Genomic DNA, 22,781 nt, shown 5'->3' with positions numbered 1-22,781 from the left:
GCACGGAGGGCAAAGAGAAAGCAGCGAAGCCGCCTCCGCTATTCAAGTGCTCTCTATAAGAGTACAGAGAGAGGAACGGGTGTGGGATGTTAGGGAAGGGCTGAGGGAACAGCCGCTGCTCCCCCCCCGGAGTGCGCAGGTGGTTCAGCCCGAGGTGCCCGGTCGCGTAGCAACGGTGCGCGCTGAGGCGCTGAGGGGAGCCGGGGGGCGCTGAGGGGAGCCGGGGCCGGGGGAGCTCCGGGACCGCGGGCGCCCACGAACGGCGGGCAGGGAGCCCCGAGGAGGAGCCCAGATAACGCGGGGGGGTCCCCGCAGGGCTCAGGCTGCCCCCGGGTGCTGCTGAGGGGCGCAGCCTGGCAGGGAGCGGCGCTCGGTGCCGGCTGAGCCCAGCCCTGCCCGGCTCCTGCGCCCGTCGCTCAGCGCCCAGCTCGCGCTTGCTGGAGAATCACGCTGGAAAGCGAGCTTCTAGTGCAAAAATACTGCTCCTCTTCAGGGATCCGAGTGTTCAGGAGCCCTGCTCGTGTTCTTCTTCCGTCTGCTTCCCCCTCCAGGCAGGCTCCATGCCCATCCCGCACGCGCGGTGCTGGCACTCGGCTAATAAAGAGCATTTTGGCTCTGAGCTGCCAGGATGGCCCCTGACACAGTAAGTTCAAGAGCTGTAGGTGGGTCACTGGTAATGCAGGGGACTAAAAAAGCTTGGAAACAAACACAGGTGTGCAGGGCAGGGGAGGGCTAGAGAGATCCCACGTCAGTTTAGTTTGTTTCCATTGCAGCAAGCCGCAGAAGTTCCACCACCACAGTCTTTAACTGGATTTGTTTCCTACAGCTTTCCTGTTTGCGCCTGGAACCCAGATTCCCTTTGCATGCCCTCGGTATCCTCAGAAAAAAGGAATTGCATTCATCCATCCTCAGAGGCTTCCAGTTTCCTGAGGGGGGCTCGTGTGCTGGCAAGGAGAGAGGCTGATGGCTACTATTACCTGGGCCACGTTGCACAAGAGGTGAAGGTAGCTATTCGCTGGGAACTGCGCTTCTAAAGCGCTCTGCCTGGGCTCTGTGTGGCTTTTCTCCTGTCCTTCCTGTGCCTCACCATGGCTCTGCTGTGGGGCGGCTCTCCTGTGAGCCTGCACACTTTGTGACTGCAGTTCTCTCCCCACACCCTACCTTCATCTTCTCTTTGTGATCATGACTGGCTGCTTACTGGGAAGAGTCCTGCACACAGAAGCAGCCTGGAAATCAATCAGTTTCAGGGTTATGAGACAAACTAAGCAGGTCCTTCATATCCCTCTTATCTGCTTTCACTGCGCAGCCCAGCTTTCTTTAAAAATCCAGTCCATTTTCCAGCTCAGGGGCTAGTTAAATAAATGGTGATGCCAGTATAGCTGCGTGGGGTGGAACAGGTGTTGGCTAACAGCATTATTTGTGTAAGGCCTCTCAAAGACCTACAGAGAAGGCTGAGATTTTCACAGTAGAATCTGCCCCACACCCGTTGCTGGAGGCTTAAATTAAAGTACTCAAATTTGTGGCAGCTATGGCTGAATTTTACTGAATTTTTACTGGTTTCCTGTCATTTTGATTACGACGTAACTAGCTGCATCACATGCAGCAGGTTCTTTTGGCTACTTGGGTGGATGGTTTTCCTGGCAAGGCTCTTTCTTAGGATGCTGACTGCTCATCTGAGCCAGGTAAGCCTACTAAATTCCAAGTCCAAAAGGAAAGGAAGAGAGTGACTGTCAAGCCCCTTCAGCGCCAGCTTTTTAATTACTTTAAAGTCCAACACGGACACGGTACAGTGAAAAACCTGGTGGAGGAGGACAACAGCCTTCACAGATCACGTTCTGCTTCCTGGGATTTCTGTCATTTCCCTCTCACCACTTGTGTTTGGCTGTTAATTGGCCCCAGATGTCTGTCTTGCAAACTGCATGCTTTACTCCTGTAGGGCTCAAGGGAACGCTTTGTGATCGAGTTTGACAGAAGTCGTGCTCTGAAAGGCAAGGTGGAGCTTCGCCTGCAGGAAACGCCTCTCTACGACATCCTCCACTATGAGGATGCCAGGCGACAGCCACTCGCTCCAGGAGACAGGGTCCTGGCACCGTGGGAGGCTAAAGCTGAGCGGTTTGGCCCAGGCACTGTGCTAAAGGTTATGGAGAACGAGGAGGCACACTCAGGTACGAGGTATTGGCTTCCCAATCAGTGTTAAACTCGCCACAGCTGCTGGCTGTGATACAGAGAGGAGAGAACAGCCTCAGCCATGGAGAATTCACCACCTGCTGCTTGGTTTCTCTTCCTTGTCTTGTTGTTGGCCCAGGCATCCTGTTCCTTTTCAGTGCTAGAATTAACACCACCCCAGAATTAGCCTTTGTTTGGTTCTGTGAGTGGGAAATGTCCTAAAAAAAACCAAGGTGGGCTTGTTGGGAGGGGTGGGGTCATCTCATCAACACGGAGAAAAATGCTCCTGGCCCTCATGAGTTTCACCTGATAATCTCTTAGTCTAGTGTCCAGCTTTGGCAGGATGAAATCCTGGCTCGCTCTGGCTAGCAAGAGCTTTGTCATCTTTTGCCTCTTCAGAGGAAACTTAAAAGGACAAATTCTAAACCTTTAAAGAAAAAGTCATGTAAGGTGCTACAAAATTGTAACTGGTGCTGCTCCTTTATTTGCTGGTTTCTAGGAGATGCATCACGTGGGTTGCCATGTTTCTAATGCTTTTTCCCTTTTTTCTAACGTGCTCAGCACAAAATCGGCAGGGAGTGCTTGTCAGTTTCTGGAACGGGCAGACCAAGGAGGTGCCTCCTGACCGAGCCCTGCGCATCCCCCTGCCCCTCAGCGAGCGCATCATCCTGGAACTGCAGATGCCTCTGGCGGCCAGGCAGATGGTGGTGGAGTCCAGCTGGGATTACCCCTACGTCGTGACACCAGGTTACAGACCTTCAGGGTGTCGCAGACAGGGTCACTCAGCTCTGGAGTGCTGGCCAAGGGGTCCGTGTTCGGCTCAGCCCTGTGCTACGTGCAGCTGTAGGTGCACCTTGCTTCCCCGCTGCTGCCTGGCAGCCTGCGAACGCCCTCAGCCCCCAGAGCACAAAGTGCAGCAAGAAGGTGGCTTCATGCCAGGAGCAAGCTTCGCTAAAGAAGAGCTCAGCGAGAAAATAGAAGAGCAGCTGTCTGAAGTGAGGATTTCCTCTTCGGAAAGTGTTTCCAGAGAGGAAGAGAAAAAGGAAGAGAAGAGATTGAAGGCAGAAAATGCTCCAAAAGATTCTGAGTCTTGTTTGGAAGAGGATAAGGAGGTTTTAGATCCTAAGAAGGTACAAAGTGCTTCATGCTGTCTCTTAGCATGGAGTCTGCTATTGTATAATTTCTAGTTTGTTACCTTACCTTTTCTGCTCTTGGTACCAAAAAATTACAATAGGTTTTGGGTGTGACCCTTGTGTATGCTGGCTATATAATGGAGACTCTCTGACTTTACTCCCCTTTGTCTTCCTAATCCTTTGATCTGGGGAACAGCTAGAAGCTGTCATTTTTTATCACTGGCTGGAGCGGACTCCTAAAACCTCTTCCACAGATGCAGGATCTGAGGAGTGTTGTGTAGCCCAGCTCCTCTCCATAAAAGCAGGAAAAAGTGTCAGACAAAAAACTTCACACTGAATAAAGATTCCAGTAAGGAGTCCTCAACACCAGGGCAGTCCCTGGCATAATTTTGTTACAATATTTCTCAACCATGGCAGAGGCATCACCCCTGTGAATCAAAGGCCTTTTGTGATCCTTCGTAGTTGTTGTGGTGCGTGTGAGCAGGGTGCTGGGCGAGGGTCAGCAAGGAGGAGGTTTATGTGCACCAACTACTGCCAAGCTTTTTTCCACTGCTCTTATAATGTGGATTTTTGGCATGTGCCTGGAAAGCTGTCTTCCTGCCAGAGCTCCTCTGGCCTGATCTCGCTGTGCCACTTTAGACCCTCCAAGGCAGTAGTATTGTCATTTTTTAGATCATTTTAAGATGTGGAGAAAAACAAAAAAATATCAGAAACTATTTAAGAGTTTTTTATTTCTTTGGTAAAGAACTCCCATGTGTTTTTTTTTCTCTCAAACTTGAGTTGCAGCATAACATCTCACACTGCAAGTTCACGAAACCAACTTTTCCTTATCAGGCCTGGATTACGATTGCATTTCTCCTTGTTTCTAGAGTCCCCAGAGGGAGCCAGCTCACGTTACTATGGTTGATGCTGCTGTCAGCACGGACAGCTGGCTATCGGAGGCAGTCCGCGAGGAGGAAGCAGGCAGCAGACACCAGGATGCTGAAACTGACGCTCATTTTAAACACAAACACGGTACTGAAATCGTAGCTGTTTTATCCAAATATAAAAATGGCTAAAAAAAAATCATTGCAGCGGGCCAGCATGTTCTATGGCCATAGTTCTTGATGCATCGAAAGAGAATGTCGTAATGCCGTGCTGCGTACAGCCAGCGTAATGCAGTATGTAGCTGGTAGTGGCAGCTTGGGTTGAGAAGCTGTTCGTCTTTCTCTCAAGATGGAAGTCTTACATATTTTTATGAATACCTTACTTTAAAAATTCGTCTGTAATGTTAGCTATGACTACAGATAACAGTGATTTCACCAGGACTGTTCAAGCAGGAAACACTCCTCCTCTTATTAAGTAATTACTTTATAATGTCATTGATTAAACTTCTGTTCCCCTGTCACTCAAAATGGTTTGGATCATGCTTTTAATGAAGCTGGTGCCATCCTCATTTAAGCCAGCTTTGTGACAAATGTAAGCATTTCAGTAAGGATTCTGTAAGCCCAAAGCTTTCTCCAAGTATTACAGCTTCTGTAGTGCTCTGTGACAGTGCTGTTAGAGGGAGTGAGTCACAGAAAGGCACGTGTCCTCCCAGGGGGCGTTCCACCATCATTCCATGCAGTAAGTGCTGCTCAAGTCCATGCTGTCCTTAGCAGGAAGGTGCAAGCAAACTCTGCTCATGTTCTCAGTCACCCAAAAGCTAGGTAACTGCGTTAGCACAATTTTGTACCCAAGCTATTTTCTCCTGTCTCTCAGCAGGATTTAGAGCTTAGGCTTTGCAGTGTAAAGAAACATATCAGTGTTGGTTGTCTCAGAGCACTGGCAGAGGATGCTCGTGTCTGTTTGCAAAACGCCACATAAACAAACCTTAAACTGAGTAGCTGTAAGTGTACTCAATGGTCTTGTGTTAAAGTGATCTTTTAAAAAAAAAAATCTTGGTTGATGGCAAAGGTAAGCTTGTTTTTTGAACACTGGGACCTGATCTGGGGAGACTAAGAAATGTCTCACTCCATCAGAGGAAAATGTTGATACTTAGTTATAAAAGTCTTGCTTGAACGTATTTTATGTTAAAAGACTTTTTTTTCTCTTTTATCTGCTTTCTTTTTATAAGTTACCTATAACTTCATATGCCCCTGCTCTAATTTATCTAACAGGCCTTTTTGAGCCCAGAGAGGCAGAAGCTCTAATCCAGCCTTCCCAAAGGAGCCGTTCCCTGGGAAGCAGTGCTTTGGGTCCTTTCAGGCGACAGAGCTTCTTTGACCGAGTGAATCAATCCCTGGAGAGAGACAGGCTGGCCATTGAGTCAGCTCTGCGTGTACAGAGGCCACACAGCACCTCCAGTGCGCGGGCTAGGAGATCCACAAACCTCCTGCATCTTCTAAAGGACAAAAGCATTACGGTAAGTACTTGTCCAAACCAGTTTTTGGCTATTAGGATTGGGTGATTTGTTTATGTCAAGTGAGAGTATACTCTCATTTGATCTTTCTCAAAGGTTTTGACTGAAAAAAAAAAAATATATATATATATATATATATATACGCACATGTAAAATAATGGCTATAATGCCTAAATAGAAATATAAAGTTTCCACTTGGGAGTCAAAGATGGACAGGAACACAGCACTTCTGGTATTTGTGCTCTGCACTTCTGATAGTTTTTTTATTGTTATTATTTTATTTTAGATGTAATCTTTCCTAAATTAACTTTCCAACCAACTCTACCGGATAGGAAATAATTCTTAATCTCTTACAGATCCTGAGAGGAAAAAAGAGAAAGTCTAGCTAACCAGTTGAATTTCGTGTCAGGGAATGCACGTCAGGGCTGGGGTGGAACCTCAAGTCTCCTGATCCTTAGGCCAGTCCTTACCTGTAGATAACACTATTTGTTCATCTCCCACCTATGAAACATCTTGGATTTATTTTTTTTTCAATCTTTCCCTCCTCAAGCCATTAATCACAAGCCACTCACAGGGTGCAATTTTACAAAGAACAGTAATGCTGAAGAACAAAGGTTCTTCTTATGCCTAGGAAGTCGCTGATTTCTCTTAACAAGCTGATCTTTGTCAAAATGCTATGTGAGTCTGCCAGGAACAGTGATCAGAAGGAGGCAGTGGACATTGTTTGAAGGTCCTGTAGGGTTTCCCAGCTCATGATATTGGAGATGTCCTCCAGAAAGACCTGGAAGGAGATGTTATGTTTTCAGAAGAGTGGCTAATGGCAAGAGTGTGCTAATTTTTGCTGGGAGTAGAAGGGAGAATGCATGTGAGAGAGCAAAATACTGTGTGGAAGCTCTGTTTTTGCTCTAAACATCTCTAGCACCATAACTAGAATGCATGTCTAAGTACTGGTGATGTTTCCTGCTCCTTCCCTTATATAGAGGGAGGCAGATATTTCTTTCTCTAATAAGGTCTGATAGGGAATCTGTAGTATCTACAGGGTTATTTTTATTTTCTTAGAAATCAGTCCTTAACCGTGCATCTCAAGAGAGATGGAAAGAGATGGACCTCAACAGAGCCAAGATTGAGCACAAAAGGGGGCAACAAGAAGAGAGGCAGCAGAAGAGGCAACAGCAGCAAGAGGAAGAAGCTCTCCGACGCCAGCTACGCCGGAACAACCAGAGGTAATACCTAGGAGCTGTTTTATTTTGTTTGCTTTTGCCAACCATCTGACATTTATTAGTGATTTCCACTCCTTGGTGCTCTCATTCAGTCTCTGAACATCACGCGTTGGCACGTTATGCTAGAGCCTGCAGAGTGGTCATGATGGTTTGCTAATGGGAATAAAATTAATGCTCCACACATGAGTGAGGAGGTACCAAGGGACCCATAGCCTTCAGCATTAGCTCGAGGGCAAATTCCCTTCAATCTCATCCTCAGAGCCAGAGACCTTTTGCCTCCCCCACCCCTGCCTCTGGCCCCACAGCCCAGTTGCTCTTAGCAGGTCCTTGCCCCCATGACTCTTCCTCTTTCCATCTCTTCTCTTGCCCCTGTGGCACCACCAGCAGTACACAGAGCCACCCAGTTGCCTGGATGTGTCCTACCGCCTTTTGTCCTGCAATCCATTTCTTTGGCTCCTGGTCTTCAGGCCCAAGAACGCAGAACCACACCAGGTTACGTAGTCAAGTGAGCACATGGCTGTAGTTAGCTCACATCAGGCACCAGCCCATTTTGGGGTTTTGCCACTTCTGTTTAGGATGCAGCCTTAATCTTCATAATGTAACAGAGTCCTGTAATATTAACTGAGCACAGATTGCCAGAATATCTGCTTTTCATTTTACGCACTTTATTTTTTTTGATTGCTTTTATTTTCTGAGAAATTTGAGAAAATTTGTTTTGGAAACAGGCAGCGATTGCATCAGAGAATGTTGCAAGGGTTGGAGAAACAGCTGGAGCATGAAGAAAGAGCTTTGCAGCGCACCGCGTTGCTTCAAGTAGCATGGTCAGAGAGGAGCAGGAAGGAATCCTTCTTGTCAGAGGAGGAGAACAGAAAGGCAAGTGAGAGGCTGCAGTCCTTACAGACACAGCGATTGCAGAGAGAGAAATTGCTTGCAGAACGCAATGAGAGGAGCTTTGAACAGGAGAAAGAAAGGCTGGTAAGGGCAATTTCAGTAAAGTTTTACCTGTACTACTACTGTGTTTCCAACTGTGGCGCCATCTGGAGTCTTTGTCATTTTGTATCCAATACAATTACATCACCTGGAGATACATCAAAGGAACTTTTGAACGTTAACTTTTTCTTTAACATGCATAAAGATTAAAGATGGGAATTGAACGTTTCTGTATCTGTCATAGAAGCAGTCGTTCTGCATGCAAGGAATGAATTTTCCCAGGTTATTATATAGAGTCATAGAATGGTTTGGGGTGGAAGGGATCTTAAAGATCATCTAGATCAAATCCCCTGCAGAGGAGAGGTGCTCCAGCCCTCTGATCAGCGCTGTGCTCCTCCTCTGGGCTCACTCTGACAGCTCCATGTCCTCCTTCTGCTGGGGCCCCAGAGCTGAGTGCAGGGCTCTGGGAGGGGTCCAGGGTAGCGGCGGCGCAGAGGGGCGGAATCCCCTCCCTCGCCCTGCTGGCCTCACTGACTTTGGTGCAGCCCAGGGTATAGTTAGTCTTCTGGGTTGCAAGTGCACATTGGTGGATGAAAAATTGGATGTGAACAGGCAATGTCAACAGGTCCTTCTCTGCAGAGCTGCTCTCAATCTGTTTAGCCCCCAGTCCGTGCTGATGTTTGGGACAGCACCTGGGCCTTGCTGAACTGCAGGAGTTTCATGTAGGCCCATTTCTCCAGCCTGTCCAGCTCCCTCTTTTCTGAGCTATGCCAGTGATAACTGTAGATGATATTCTGACTAAAAGCTGGCTTTGCAATTGTACGTGTCATTATTTCTACATAGGATTTTCTGAAGAGCAGAATGCAGTCACAGCAGCAAATGCAGAAGCAAGACTCACAGGAGCAAGACAGGCAACAAAAGCAGCACCAGGCTGCCAAAAGGAAAGTGTTCCAGAACAGACACCATTCACAGGAGAAGGCGCAAAAAGAAGACCAAAAGCACTGTGACCTTCAGCAGTACCTCAGGGAACAGAATCTTTTGATGCTCCGGGCATCACTGCTTGCATAAGGAAACAGCAGAGTGGGTAAGCAGGTGCTGATCGGTTCACAAACCCGTTCTGCACCTCAGTGTATGGCACTGTGCTGCAGGCTGCGTGCCTGAGTGCAGCTGTGACAAATGGAATTAGGACTCATGGAGAAATCTTCTATGCCCCTTTCATTGCAGCCAGCACCCATTTTCAGTGCTCTGTCCCTTACCAATCTTTTTTCCTGGGGCTACTGTTCTGGCCATTGTGTAGACCCCTGCCTCTGTCAAACTCTTCTTTGGATTTAGGCGTATGCAGAAACCACACTGAGAAACCCAAATCTGCAACCCTGAGCTACGCTGGTACTTAACATGAAGGTAGCATGGCCATTGGCACAGATTATGTCCCACTGTACAAGCTGGAAGGGGAATTAAATACAGGCCTGAAAAAAACTTCCCCTGGTGAATTCCAGGGGCTTTCTGCCCTGCTGTTTCTTCCAGAACAGGGCCAGAAGAGCACATTTCTTAAAGGTCAAGGACAACACAAAATAGAAAGTAAAGCTATATGATGCTGGCGTATGACTTACCTTGTGACGTTAACATCACGTGAAATATGGGGAAGGAAAGCTGGAGACCAGCTGGATGAAAAAACAATGTATTAAAACACAACAGAGATATCAACTGACTCTTGCAAGTGTCCCATCGCACGTGAGTTGCAGAGATCCATGGAAAGAAGTCAAGTTGTGCTACTCCTGCCAGAAGTGCTGTGGGTCCAGAGCTGCTGCAGGTGGCAGGGCAGGAACCCGGTAAGAGGCGAGGTCCTTCAGAAAAGCTGGTAGGACAGCTTGGAACCATCACGCTTGGGCTGCAGGTGAGTGTAGATCCCTCCACTGTCAGTATTCTTCAAAATATGCAGGCCATTTCCCTAGAGGAAGAATCACTTATGGAAAACCAAAAGGCATAAAGGAAACTTTTTTTTTTTCTGAGAGAGGGGAAACTAGGTGAAAACCTAGTTACCAACAGAGTTGAGGATGCAACTGACTCCTCACTCCCCTGTTTGAAGCGCATGACTCCCTTTCCTTAGTGAAGCGTGGCGTTAGCTGCTCCCAGGGACGTGCTGCCACCTTTTCCCTTCCACAGAAAAGAAATGTTAAGACGCACCAAGAGATGCTTTTACACAACAGGAAAGGGGAGAAGAGATGTGTTTCTAATATATTGTACGCTGATTAGTGGCAGTGCCTTTGTTTGCAAAGGGGAGGAGGAGGTTATTGTCACATCCTGAAATGCTGTACCTCGTCCTCATATCATCAGAGATATAAAATACAGCAGCAGTGTCACAGAGAATGTTTTTATCAACTTTGGGTAGCAAACAATATAATTCACACGGGTATTTAGGAAATGAGAATGGACACGGCACCATTTGCTGAAGCACTTAAAGCTGTATTGAAGGGAGTTTTTATTTTTTAAGGAAGTGTGCTAAGATATAAAATGAATTTGAAGTACTACCCAGAACCAGACTGGATATGAAATTTAAATGCTGTTGCCTGACATTCTGCGTACATACAGAAACGTGTAAAATACCTTCTGGACTATCAGTCAGCAAAGAGTGCAGGTATTATTGCAAAAGGGAGCTCTTTTGAAATTCTGCTTTGTCTTTTGAATGGCCAGCAGTTTCTTAGCACTAAATCTCAGACTGTGTTCCTCCTGCAATAACTGAGAGGTTATGCCTTCAGATTTCCCCCCAAAGTTAAGGTTTAGACTAGATCTCTCATCCCAAAGTTTACTGACTATTCTAAGGTCTTTATGGCTAAAAGGAGTATCTTTAAATTTAGGATCCATAATACACATGAAGCATTCTGAGGTTTTCATTTTAAAAAAAAAAAAAAGGGGAAAAAGAGGAACGCAAGTATAAAGTAAAGGTCTTGAGGATTGTTTCTTTTGTGTTTTTTTGTTTTTTTTTTTCACTGAGGTCTGAAAAAATTGCATCTTGCTGTGTATTTGCAAATGCCATGTGAGGCACAGCTCTGCCTCTTAGACACTGAAGCCTACCATTTGGTTAAGCTCTGTTTAGCCTCTGGATGAAGTTGGATGACACGTGCTGTTGGGGAATGTCATGATGGCTGTGCCTAAGACCTGCATAACCGCTGAGAACACAGCAGAGCGCTGTGCCCAGCTGTTGTGCCAGCTGGGGGGATGCACACTGCTGGGTGAGAGGGGGTCCTGGCCGCACATGGAGCTTGTCTTTAATGTAAACTATAGGGGTACTTTGACTCTTTTTTTTAATGAAGACAGTTGTCCTACTCAAAATCACATACTGGTTAGGACAATAATGTACCCAGCTATGAGTTTAAGTCTGCCTAGACTTACAAAAACATGCCTAAATCTTAAACGTTACTATTAAACTCTCTGCTGGTTTTTATCCTCAATCATGTGGAAATGAAGCATTTAGTAATTAAAGTAAATGAAATACACTGAACAGAATGATAAACTTATTTTTCAGATATCAATTATAAATCATTATTTCATAATCACCATTAAACAGCTAATCATCCGCATATGTATTTTCTCTTCTTTGCTTAACCCTCTGAAAACAGACTACTGCAGCTACCCTGCGTGGCCGCAATTATTTAGTATTATGCTATTTCCAATCATTCACAGACTGTTTCTTACCATAAAAATAAGGCCATAAAATAATTTTAAGAGTACTATTAAAATAATTGACTTGAAAAGCCGTGTATGACTTAACTCATTTGATGATGACTTTAATTATCCAATTTAAACATTCACAATGTTTTTGATCCATTAGGAAAATCCTTGGACTCCTTGTTTTGCAAACTACCTGAGGGGGAAGAAAACAAGTACTTGGATATTAGTTCAGGTTTTGAGTTGACTGTGGTGAAAGTTGGGGGGGGAGAGGACGGTGTCAGGGGTAGGGAAGGGACAGCAGCAGAGGGAGAGGACAGACTTTTTTTTAAACTTCAACAAAAACCAAGACCAGTACAAGTATTCCAAAAAAATATTTTTATTATGGAATTAGTTTTTCTATTAAGTCAAATATTTTCTTTTACTGTCCATAATCCAAACTCCTGCGGTATAGTGCTAGGGTATGGGAGTTTGAAAAAACTAATTGGCTGGTCTGTTCTTATCATCCAAAATGACCAAGAACAGACCACTCCATGCAGGATCTCGGGACACTTCTACAATAAAAGTAGAAGTTGAAGTACAAAATACAAAGAGACTTACTGGCTTTTTTCACCCTGAATTGCTTGCTTAGGTGTCAGAACATCATTGCTCATACTGTAGTGACAGATGAGTAAATTAACTTAAAATATTTTACCTGATTTATTTCAAAACAAGCCAGCTTGATCACTGAATATCTTTTTAAAGACTTTTAGACCAGTAAAACTGCTTTCCTTGTCAGGCTGCAGTGGTCTTGTACGCCTGGACTACATGATATGTCAGTTAAAAACTAGCAGAGCATACTAGCTCGTAGAACCAGGTAATCGTAAGAGTCAGAACTCTCCATCTGTGAGAAATCTTCCTGGAAGATGAAGGCCTTACAACCATCCCTTGACTGGTGCTTGGAGGCAACATTAATGGAGAGTAATCACCACATGGCATTTCCCCGAGATGTGAGTGTCCTCACCTTCAGCTTCTTTCTGTCAGCTCGCAGGCACCACCGGTAACCCTGCACAGCGAGGGGGCAGCAGCTGCTGAAGTCTATTTGAGGACAGAAGCTGCATTTTTGATGAGCAGTGGTTTAGCTGCCTCTAGGATGTCCAGTTCAGGGTCCAGTGAACGACCAAGACCTTCCAGAACCATAATGGCAAAGATGATGGAAGCAAAATTGCTCTCGAGCTTCACCTAGAACCACAAGAGACTGAATGAACTCAGTGGACCTTTCTTCTGAGCCCATTTCACAGAAGTACCAGCTCTGGCTAAACAGAGTGGGAAGGAGAGAAACAGGAGAGAGCTTGTAAGTACATCTGAAACCATGCTGCAACTTCATCATTTGGAGTTTCAGAACACTCTGAAATCCAGCAGCAGGTCCAAAAAGTAACAGTTTCAGGGGAAGTGCCCTAAGGGAACCTAAGGGTTTACTTCTCAGTTCCAAGTAGGGTGATTGTTTTATTTTTTTTCCCCACACTGGAGTAGCAGAAGTTTAGGATTCCTCACCACCACTAACATGGTTATAAACTGCAGTAGGATCCAAACTACCTGAACACATACGGTTTTGTAAGGGGCAGCTCACCTCCTGAAGGGCCACAGAAGAGCTCCCCTTATCATGGACAAAAAAAGCCCCCTGCTCTACATGGAAACAAACTAGCCCCCAGTTCCCAGTACTATGATTGTTTTAAGGCATACCAGGGCACCAAGAAGTCATGGAGATGTGAGCAAGAATTGCTTTGTAAGGGCCTCAACTACGTTTCATGCTACTGGAGAACAGCTTAATGAGTCTTAATGACTAAGAGCTCTAACTGAGGAATGTTTACAGGGACCCTTTGCGGGCTGGGTATGCCTATGGCTGACAAACAACCTTCTCTCCAGTTCAGGTCACCATGGCTTTGTTGATTTCCAAGGCTGTTTCCAGCCATAGGAGCTTGTTCCCAGAAAGTCAGAAGAAAGAATCTCCTTCCTGGGAGCAAATCCTCATTTTACTGGTAAGTTAGAGCCCTCAAAGTGGCCTAGTGCTGCTACATAAAGATACATGGAGAAAAGTTCAGGGAAGAAAGTATGCAGGGATATATAAATGGAACCTACATTAGATTTCCTTTTCTACTTCTAAGAGGATTTTAAAAAATAAAAAAAATACATCTTATAGCAACACTTTACTAAATATTTCCTAGTATGTAATATAAAATTCCTTTTAGCTAATAATATCAACCATTAAACGTAGCATTAAGACAAAATCCAACAAAATAAAAGGTGGTCTTTGTAGGATATATATCAGGACTCGAGAAATTGCATGCCTAAAACCCTTCCATGACTTCTGTCAGCCCCCCTCCTTGACATTCACTTCAGAAGTCACAGTCCCCCACTTCGACAGCCCTTCATGATCCCAGTACTTCTACCTCCCCAAATAACTCCCAGCTGCTAAAGGCAGACAGCAAGAGGACCTCACCTTATGGGTCATCAATAATTTAAAGACATTCGAGAGAAGATTTGCCACTTGAAGCTGGAACAGAAAAGGAGAAGTTAGCAGCTGATCAAAAAAAACTGTGGTCAAGACAGTCAGATGCATGACAGGCAGGATTCTAAATGTTTGTTAGCATTTAGTGACAACAGCCAACATCAAAGTATGATCCTCTCCACCCCGCCCAAGATGAAGAGTTCAGCTGTGACCCATGGTTCTTGTTAGAAATTTAAGAAAAAAACTAAACACTTTGTTGTTGTTGTTAGAAGGAAGTAAGAAAGGATTTTAGGGACTTTTGCTCCATGCGAGGGACTAAAAGCTCCAAGTACTGGTTGGTAGTGCCGTGGGGATCACAGCTGGCCTTTCCACCCAGCCCATTCTGAAAGCAAAGTTGTGCTGAACTACAGGTACGTGAGGGTGGGAAGCTGTACATGGACTTGCCTTTCCCAGGGCGATGGTGTTCCCCCGGACTTTGGTCACTAGTTCTGCCATTTCGGATTTGAATCGCTCGATATCCTGGCACTGGTTAGCACGGGCATGATGAAGGATCAGTTCTGCCACTCTCTCCCCCTGTGAAACAAGGGAAAAAGAAAAATCAGCAAAACTGCAGCACTGGTGCCAGGCCTGCGGGGAGCTGCACGCTGTTAACCTCTGCTGTGGATTCCTGGAGGAGGCACACTGTAGGGAGAACTCCCAGGGCCACGCTTCCCATTTCCAGCAACAGGGACACAAACAACAGAAGTGGGTGCAGGAAATGTGGAACTGGTCTAAAACTCTTAGCTGGTATCTGCCAAAGGCCTGCTCTGTCAGTCTTGCAGATCTTGTAAGGGAGGACATATCTGAGACCATCTTTGTTAAAAGTTTTGGGGCAAGGGGGAATAAACCCACAGGATTAACATTTTCTTCTCAACAGATGAGGTGGTGCGAAGAAGGGCATCTATTAACCCTTCCCTACAGGCTAAGTCCAACCTTCTGTTTGCAAACCATGGAGGGAAGAGCGAGATGATTCTGTACCAGGGCATTTGGCAAGAAAAGGACAAGGCAGGAGGGGAAGAACCATCTCCAAGCTACACTTGTGAGTGGCACTGCAGCTCCTCTTGGATGATGTGGCCCAGCTATGGCAAGGAGATTTGGTGTCAAGTTTTTCACCTGTAGATCACAAATTACCCCAACCTCAGCCATGAAGGCCTTGCAAGAAAACTTACAGAGTTTTTACTTATTGGCTTAGAAGTCTGGCAGTACAGAATGGGCCTGAACATGTTGATTTTAGCACTGACTTCTGGGTGTGCTTCAGCAGATTAGACCAAGGTAAAATGTGTCCCTCTGATATGCTGAGGGGCCATCCAACCCACAGTGAGGAACAGCAACACACCAGTATGATTACAGATGCTTTTTCTCAAAATGAACAGACACATCGGCACTGGATTCTCTAGCCCATCTGAGAACATATTTTACAGTGTGAAGGAGGAGAAAGAGGAGCCTGGCTTTAGCTGAGCATCTCATCCCTGTGCCTGGCATAGCTTCCCAGCTGGCAAGCCTCCTCTCCCCTCCCGAGGAGGATTGTAAGGGGAAACAGAGAGCACCGTGCTTTACCCACCGGGCTGCGTGGCTCTCTCCCTTTCCCAGCCTCACCTGGCCCTGGACCACAGCGGTGAAAACGGCGCGGAAGTTCTGCATGTCGGCACTCTGCAGCTCCGCCACGATCCCCGCATCCAGCAGCACGAGGCAGAGCCGCCGCAGGGGCGGCTGCACCTCCACCACCAGCGTGTCGCACAGGTCCACCACGGCCGTCTGCTCCCTGCTACCAGGGCTGGCCTGGGCCGTGCCTTGCACCAGGATGTTGCCGGGGTGCAGGTCGGCGTGCACAAAGTTGTCGACGAAGATCTGGAAGACAGGCAGGTGTCGCAGCAGCTGAGCCAACCAAGCCTGCCCGCACCAAACCCTGGGCTAACAGCGTGGGTTTGTTCCCGGCCCTTATTGACACACATCACCTCAGGCAGCAGCACAGTCAGTGGCCTCTGCTGCAGATCAACCCTGCTCAAATGGGGCAGGTACTACTCACTCCCCGTGAGTCAGCAGAGCTGGGTGAGGCAACCCTGCACAGCTGCTAGAAGCCAGGTAGAACAGCAACAAGTCCCAGCAGGGAACTCCAGTTCTCTCTGACTATTAACCCCGTGCCCAGCGCAGCCTGGTGGGCCTTGCTGAAGAGGACCAGCAAGAACAGACCGTTTGCCACTCATTGGCATGGGGTTTAGTGCGTGGCTAAGTTTGTCCAGTCCAGTACATCAACCCACCCTGCAGCTGGATTGAAAAGTAACGGAAAGAAGTTAGAAGAGGAAACAAATGCATGTAGTACTTCTCCATCTCTGCTAGCAGTTAGCAGCAGAAAGGGCTAACAAGAGGGCACGCACAAGGTAATGCTTCTCCACCAACATTCTTGGCAACCTGAGGCTGCAGGACTTCCTGCCCACAGGAGGTTCTCTCTGTATCTGATGGATTTCTCCCCCTGTGAATTTGTCTAGTTTTCACATAAATAATTATGGCAATGTGAAAATAGCAGGGGTTTTGGGGCACTGCCTGAAAAAGTGGCCTCCATTAATTTTTATGTCCTTATTGTTCTAAGAAACCATAAGCAATAGATCCGTATTTATTCTCTAACACCCATGACTCTATATGTCTGCATTATAAGCTACTCCAATTTCTCTGCTTTTCAGAGTTGAGAGTCCCAGTTATTTCATCATTCCTGCACAGAAGCCATTACACACTGGTAATTCTCCTGGCTGCCTTCCCCTGCACCCTTCTTAGTTCCATTACAGCCCTTGAAATGGAAGATCATGGACAGCGAGGGACTAGAACTGCAGAATATTCTAGACAGGTACTTGTTTTATATACGGCCTTAATGTTTCTTTTCTGCTCCTAAAATCTGGATGGTTTTGCTTTGCTCCTAAGTATTAAATCTAACATCAGCATGGAACTATCTACTGTAGTTCCACCACTGCTCTTCTGAGTTGTAAAAGCCACTCCAGAGCCTGCCATATGATATGAAGTAGCTGCAGCCTCCCCGCTGCCTTAGCACAGGGTTGCAGTTATCACTGAATCCCACCTGACCCTCGCTGCCCGCTTGCTCAGCACTGTGAGGTTCTTTTGCAGCTCTTCCCTGCTAGTTCTCATGGCTTCTCGAAGCCGATTGTGTCACCTTTCAGCGCTCCTTTCCAAATCACTTTTGATTATTTGGCAATGCAAGAACTAGACAGCCAGAAGTTAAGTTGTAAGCTAAACCTGGCTGGGTTTTTCTTTGCTCCATATTTAGTTCTGCCTTACAGAAGGTAGTTTTGGAGGAGTGGGCGATAAATAAATAATAGCTAGCTGTTTTCCCAGGGAGTCACATCCATAGTATCTGTGCAGAGCATGATATTTGCTAACTACATTGCACTTTGCAGCACTTAGGCAGTACACGAATATTCATTAAATGGATCAGTGGGGTTTGTAAGCAATGCCCTGATCAAATTGCACAGCAGGACCCTGCCGTGTGCCAGCAGCTAGAGAAGCTCTGCATCAAAACCTACAGTGGTGATGTGTCTAGTCCAGGCTTGACTCAGCCCTTGTTACACCACACATGAGGTAGGCGTTCCCTCTGTCATTTGAGGAGCTGCAGTGCCCCAGCAGCCCACGTCCTGGGTTACCGCAATACCTGGCGTCCACGGGCTGGCTCCAAAAGGCACAGCTGTGTCTTTGAGTCCATGGGGAGAAGGGCAGAAGGCGTGGGAAGCAAATAGTTTCTGTTCTCTCTTTAGCCATAGTGCCTTATTACCCCAACTGAATAGCTTCTGCGGGAAAACCACCTTCACTTCCAGCCTCAGCCAAGTGCGTACCATCTTTAGCAGCATGTCCATGCCCATCTTTGCAAGGCTCTGCCGCAGTTCTGTGGCAACCTCTGCATGCAGGTAGCGCGAAATGGGCTCGCTCTCCTGAAATAAAGACAGGGCTGGAGTCAAACACACCCCGCATCCCGCTTTCACCCGTACCTTCACATAGGTGAAGAGTTGAGGAAATGCAGTAAGAATGTCTTCTGGGGCACACTATTTACAAACAAAGAGTGGAAGAGACCCTGAAAGAACAACACCGATCTCTTCAAGCAAGTAAGATAAAGCATCCTTCTGCCTGTGAGTGCTTGTTCTCAAAAGACACCTCTTTAGAGTGCTCTCCTAAGGGCCTTCTCACTGCTATCACTATTCTCAGGATGTGCAATTCTTACCTCAAACGTTTCCACTAGAACTTCGCTCGTTACCAAAGGGCGAACAGGAGTTGGGAACTTCACAAAATCAACATCTAGGAAATTTTGCCGGAAGCGCTCCAGATTTCTGGCTTCGTAGCGTAAGTCGATCTCAAGGGAGAAAAAGAAAAAGCAGGTTGGGAAAGAGATGCAATTAGATCTTTGGGATCCTCAGTGAGGATGTTGCTGTGCGGTGCAATGCACAGTTACCAGCAAACCTGTTCAGAAAGCCAGAATCAGAACAGAACAAAGAGTGGTGCTTCTTACATGCTTATACCTTTCCTGATGGAAGAGCAGAGCAAGGCTCAGTAATGAATGACCCAGGATCCAGCACCTCAGAAACAGAAGCGACTCTTACTATATAGGCAGGGTGTCCCAAAAAAGACCAGGACTGCATTATTTTCCAGGTTGAGATGGATCCTGAACCAAAGCTTACTGTCCAAATAGCAAGGCAGGCAGGCAAGGTGGGAGAACTGCAGCCCTAGCCTCACTTTACAGACAGACACGCAAACATAGCACTAAGAAATTTATTGTAAGACACACAAAATAATCCGCTATGGGAAGCCATAGCCCCAGCTTCTCAGTGATCCAGTGCCTTGACGCAAGGCCACCTCTCCCTCCAACAACATTCTTGTACCTTCTGCAGTCTACTGCTGCTGCACAAGAACATGGGAGGGAAGATAACCCTGCCTCACCTCAATGGGAAATATCGTAGCAATGCAATAGGAAATATTGTAGGAATATTTCTTGTTCTTTCAAAAAGAATTAAAAATGACAACAGGCCTGAGATGCTCTCCTGGGCACCTCCTAATCTGAGTCTTCAGAGCATCCAGGAAAAGCTCTGCACCACTTGACTGGTCCCAATGACCCTGAGTCACATCTGAATACACTAAAAAGCTTACAGCATGGGTTTGCTTGAGTATATGTCTTGCAAGAGAAAAAAAAGAGTTAAGGTTTTCAAAGGTTTAAAAGAAACTTCAGACTCTGTAATCTAGACACAAAAATGAAATTAGCAGATAATGATTCATTTTAATAGAAATATAACAGTTATGAACTCTGTAGGGAAATCTTTGTAAATTTGGTACTAAGGATGTTTCAGTACTGTGTCTTTGTAAGACGTTAGTGAATCAGGACACATTTTCAGAGCTCCTTGTAAAGTTTAACTTTACCAGCACTATGAGTCTGATGATGATACAATATAGACTGTTATTAACTCATTTAAAACTGTGTTAATTATGCTAATATGTACATACCTCTAGGCTAAGAAACACAACCAGTGAGTACAGATTGTAAACATGTACATAGGACTAAAGAGAAGAAAAAAAAGTCTGAGCACTCGTTCAGAGAGATCCTTTTCCTACAGAGAGGCCTTTCACCACTGTTCACTTGTCCTTCATCGTCCTGCAAAAAGGACTGCAGCAACGTTCATCAGCTGTTCAGGTTTCTTTCTAGAAAACATACTCAGTCTTGAAACAGATTTTTAAATCTAATAAAGACTGTTAAACTTATCTGTTGCTTTGGTTCTTTCATATTGTGAGCATGTCAGGTTTCCTACAGCAACTTTATGTGAGTGATTAATTAAAAAATAAGCAAACTTCACCTAACCATTTAAAAAGGAGCTGTACAGATGGAGTTAGAGCCAGTCAGAAGCAAGGAAAAGGTTGTGTTTACTTCATTACGCAAAGACCGTGGCACTGTACATACCTGCTGAAGCATAAGCTTCTCAAATTCCTCCACAATCTCTGTCAAACTGAGCCACTTGAATCCAGGGAGAAGTCCAAGGATGTGGCTACCCATCTTCATGAGAAATAGATCCATCTGGACTTGGTGGACTAGCCCAGGATGCAGGACCTGCACAAGAAAAAATGGTGGCAGGATCAAAACACTGGAAAAACGATAGTCTATTTCGATCAGCTAAAATGATATATTCCAAAAAGACAGCAGCCAGTCTTTAAAACTAGGTGCTAACAAGGCTTCACCAGCTAGTCCTCAGGGGAATTCTTACTTTGCCATGGCTTAAGTCATAAAGAAACACTTTATGATTTTTCAGATGGAATATTTCTCAGCTGAAGCCCACAGTTTCACCCCGTACCATTTTCCATCGCTTTCATTCTCCTGCCCTCTTCCTGCCATGTATTACATGTATTGTTACATCTATTAACATGTAACATTACAGCACCACGTATTACAGACTAGCATTTGGAACAGCTCAAATGTAAAATTTCTTCAGACAAATGTTGCTGGAAAGAACTGAGCTGTTCCAGATCTCTTCATGTAAAAAGACTCATTTTCTGAAAGGTGACACCAAGATTAATACTCATTCTTTTTATGTGAACTGGGCCTTTGCAGGCATTTCTGGTGCCCAGGCGCCATGCCAAATGGTGCCATGGACAGGATGTGTACTTGGCTTCTCCAGGCTGGCCAGAGTTGGGGCCACTGCTGCCTAGATTACAGCTGGCTGGAACCGGAGCACTGAGAAAAGCCAGGCAGGGAGATGAGCGTCATTTCTGTTGCTCCACCTAGCCCTCGCCAGCCTACTCATCTCCATGGGGGCTAAAGACTTCTTAGCACTGTTCAGTTCACTCCACTTTGAGATGTCTGCTATGATGTGTGCTACCAGTCCGATGCACAACTTACTTTAATGGCTACAGGCGTGAGATGTCTGGCTGGTGAAGGGCTTGTGTTCGGGGGCGGTTTGGCCATCTGCTCCACACACCGTGCTCCGCTCAGGGGGCTCTCAGGGGAGCAGCCCACGGGGCCCAGCTCCTCCTTGCCCCTCTCTTCCCACCTCCCCTCGCTCTTCCTCTTCCTCAGCCACCTGAGGAGGCCCCTGAAGCCCGACACCTCCCATGCTTCTGAAGCAGACCTCAACTCTGATCGCCATGCCGGCTCCTGGGCCTGTGCCCCGGTGACAGCCGCCAGGTCAGCATAGGCTTTGTACACCTGCGCCACGCAGCCCGAGCCCACCGGCTCCTGGCTGTGGAAATGGAGGACTCGCCTCCACTCCTCGCCGAACGCCTTCCTCAGCAGCTCGGCGGTGTGGCCCCAGGGGTGCGGGCTGACCTGGACGTGCAGCCTGGCGAACTCCTCGCAGAAAGCCTGCGAGAAGAGGTCCCTGCGGGTGCTGGCCCACTGGCCCAGCTTGACACACGCCGGCCCCGCCGCCTCGGCCGCCCTGCGCAGCAGCCGCAGCCACAGCGCGCCCAGCGCGGGCCGCAGGCGGCTCAGCGGGTAGAGCAGCAGCAGCGGCCCGAAGCGCAGCAGCAGCCCGCAGCCCCGCAGCCACAGCCGCAGCCACAGCCGCAGCCGCGCCGACAGCCCCCACGCCGCCCGCTCCCGCTCCCCTGCCCACAGCGGCGGCCGCCGCCCGCCCGCGGGCACCGGCACCGACACCGGCACCGGCACCGCCAAGGCCACGGCTGCCCAGCGGCCGCCCCGCAGCCCGCCGCGCCCCGCCGCCGCCGCCGCCGCCGCCCCCCAGCCGGGCAGCGCCCCCCGCGCCCCCGCGGCGCGGCCCAGGCGGGGCAGCGGCAGCAGCCGCGCGGCGCCGCCCGCCACCATCGCCCCCCTCCCGCCGCCACCGGGCCCCGCGCAGGGCGGCGGGGATGGAGGCGGCGCCGCCCCGCCCGTTAAAGGCGCACGGCGGGGCCCCGGGGCTGCGGCTCCGCGCCCGGCCGCCAGGCGGCGCCGCCACACATGGCCGTGCCCACACCCCCAAAATGGCGGCGCCCCCAAATGGCGGCGTTCCCCCCCACATACACACAAGTAGCACAAGCATGGCGTGCCCGCTCTGTGAGGTGGTCTGAATCTGCCTCAGGGTGCTTGGATGAGGGGTTTGGCTACCAAAATGCTTCATGCGACCTCCGCTTCACCGTGGGGTGAAGCTGCCTCCTTCGCCATACTCATGAGGTGTTGGGTTGTTGTATCCATACAGACCAATAGGATTTTTGTCGTGCCGCTAGTTTCTGAGGTGTATTTTTAAAATATCAGCTAATGGGAAGTGGAAGCATGCAAAGGAGCCATGGGCTGGCTAAAGCAACAAAGCCACGCTCTTGCTGTGTGCGAGGGGATGGGGAAGGCAGCTGGTCATCCCGCTGCTGCCATCCCTGCTGAACGCGGTCTGAGGAGGACTGAAAGAAGGCAGGACGGCTGCTCGTGGCTCAGAGATGAAAGCCGAGCCACAGAAGCTTAAAAACTGTCCCAAATTTATTCTAGTAGCATCTTAAGTAGAAATAAGCCCTGGGCCTTGGTTGGGCACAGACCTTCTTCCTCATACATTCCCAACTAGTCTGGCCGTGCTGGAAACCCTGGTGGTCCCTGGATGCTGCAGTGTCCTTGTGTCATGGGGTCGGTGCGTGTTGGATCTGGGGTGCCAACAGGGGTGAGCTGAGCTCCCCACGGTCTGCTTGGGGGTCTCAAGTGCCCGCAGGCAGGCAATGCGCAGCCCGGGTAGGCTTCCACTGGCGTGGTTTTGATGGTCAGGAGATGAAAATCTTTCACCCAAGGCAAAAGCAGCCTTTGG

General features: G+C 47.7%; 2 protein-coding genes across 6 annotated transcripts; one reads left to right on the top strand and one right to left on the bottom strand.

Annotated features, from left to right (window-relative positions):
- Positions 1–82: 82 nt before the first annotated feature.
- LOC101801919 (uncharacterized) lies at positions 83–18,243 on the top strand. 5 transcript variants are annotated; one of them, XR_011809766.1, is made up of 10 exons: positions 86–643; positions 827–1,004; positions 1,937–2,165; positions 2,728–3,296; positions 4,169–4,313; positions 5,438–5,682; positions 6,739–6,902; positions 7,625–7,874; positions 8,673–9,723; positions 16,701–18,243. XR_011809766.1 is itself a non-coding variant. In XM_027446951.3 (9 exons), the coding sequence occupies exons 1-9, from the start codon at positions 561–563 to the stop codon at positions 8,895–8,897; spliced, it is 1,986 nt and encodes a 661-aa protein (XP_027302752.1). In that variant the 5' UTR covers positions 83–560; the 3' UTR covers positions 8,898–13,084. The 5 variants fall into 5 exon arrangements, 3 of the variants coding, with proteins under 3 accessions (XP_027302752.1, XP_027302714.1, XP_071895043.1); XR_011809765.1 differs by lacking the exon at positions 16,701–18,243 and adding an exon at positions 10,822–13,084; XM_027446951.3 differs by lacking the exon at positions 16,701–18,243 and having other exon boundaries at positions 83–643; positions 7,625–7,772; positions 8,673–13,084.
- Positions 11,857–21,841, bottom strand: ADCK2 (aarF domain containing kinase 2). Its single transcript, XM_027447007.2, has 8 exons — positions 20,897–21,841; positions 19,964–20,110; positions 18,242–18,370; positions 17,859–17,954; positions 15,619–15,870; positions 14,428–14,556; positions 13,975–14,028; positions 11,857–12,716 (listed from the first exon to the last, which is right to left on the bottom strand). The coding sequence occupies exons 1-8, from the start codon at positions 21,818–21,820 to the stop codon at positions 12,573–12,575; spliced, it is 1,875 nt and encodes a 624-aa protein (XP_027302808.1). The 5' UTR covers positions 21,821–21,841; the 3' UTR covers positions 11,857–12,572.
- Positions 21,842–22,781: the final 940 nt, after the last annotated feature.

The sequence above is a fragment of the Anas platyrhynchos genome, chromosome 1, assembly GCF_047663525.1.
Source record: "Anas platyrhynchos isolate ZD024472 breed Pekin duck chromosome 1, IASCAAS_PekinDuck_T2T, whole genome shotgun sequence".
Classification (NCBI taxonomy): Eukaryota; Metazoa; Chordata; class Aves; order Anseriformes; family Anatidae; genus Anas; species Anas platyrhynchos.
Note: the sequence above shows the minus strand (reverse complement) of the source record. Positions and strands in the feature narration are given on the sequence as shown.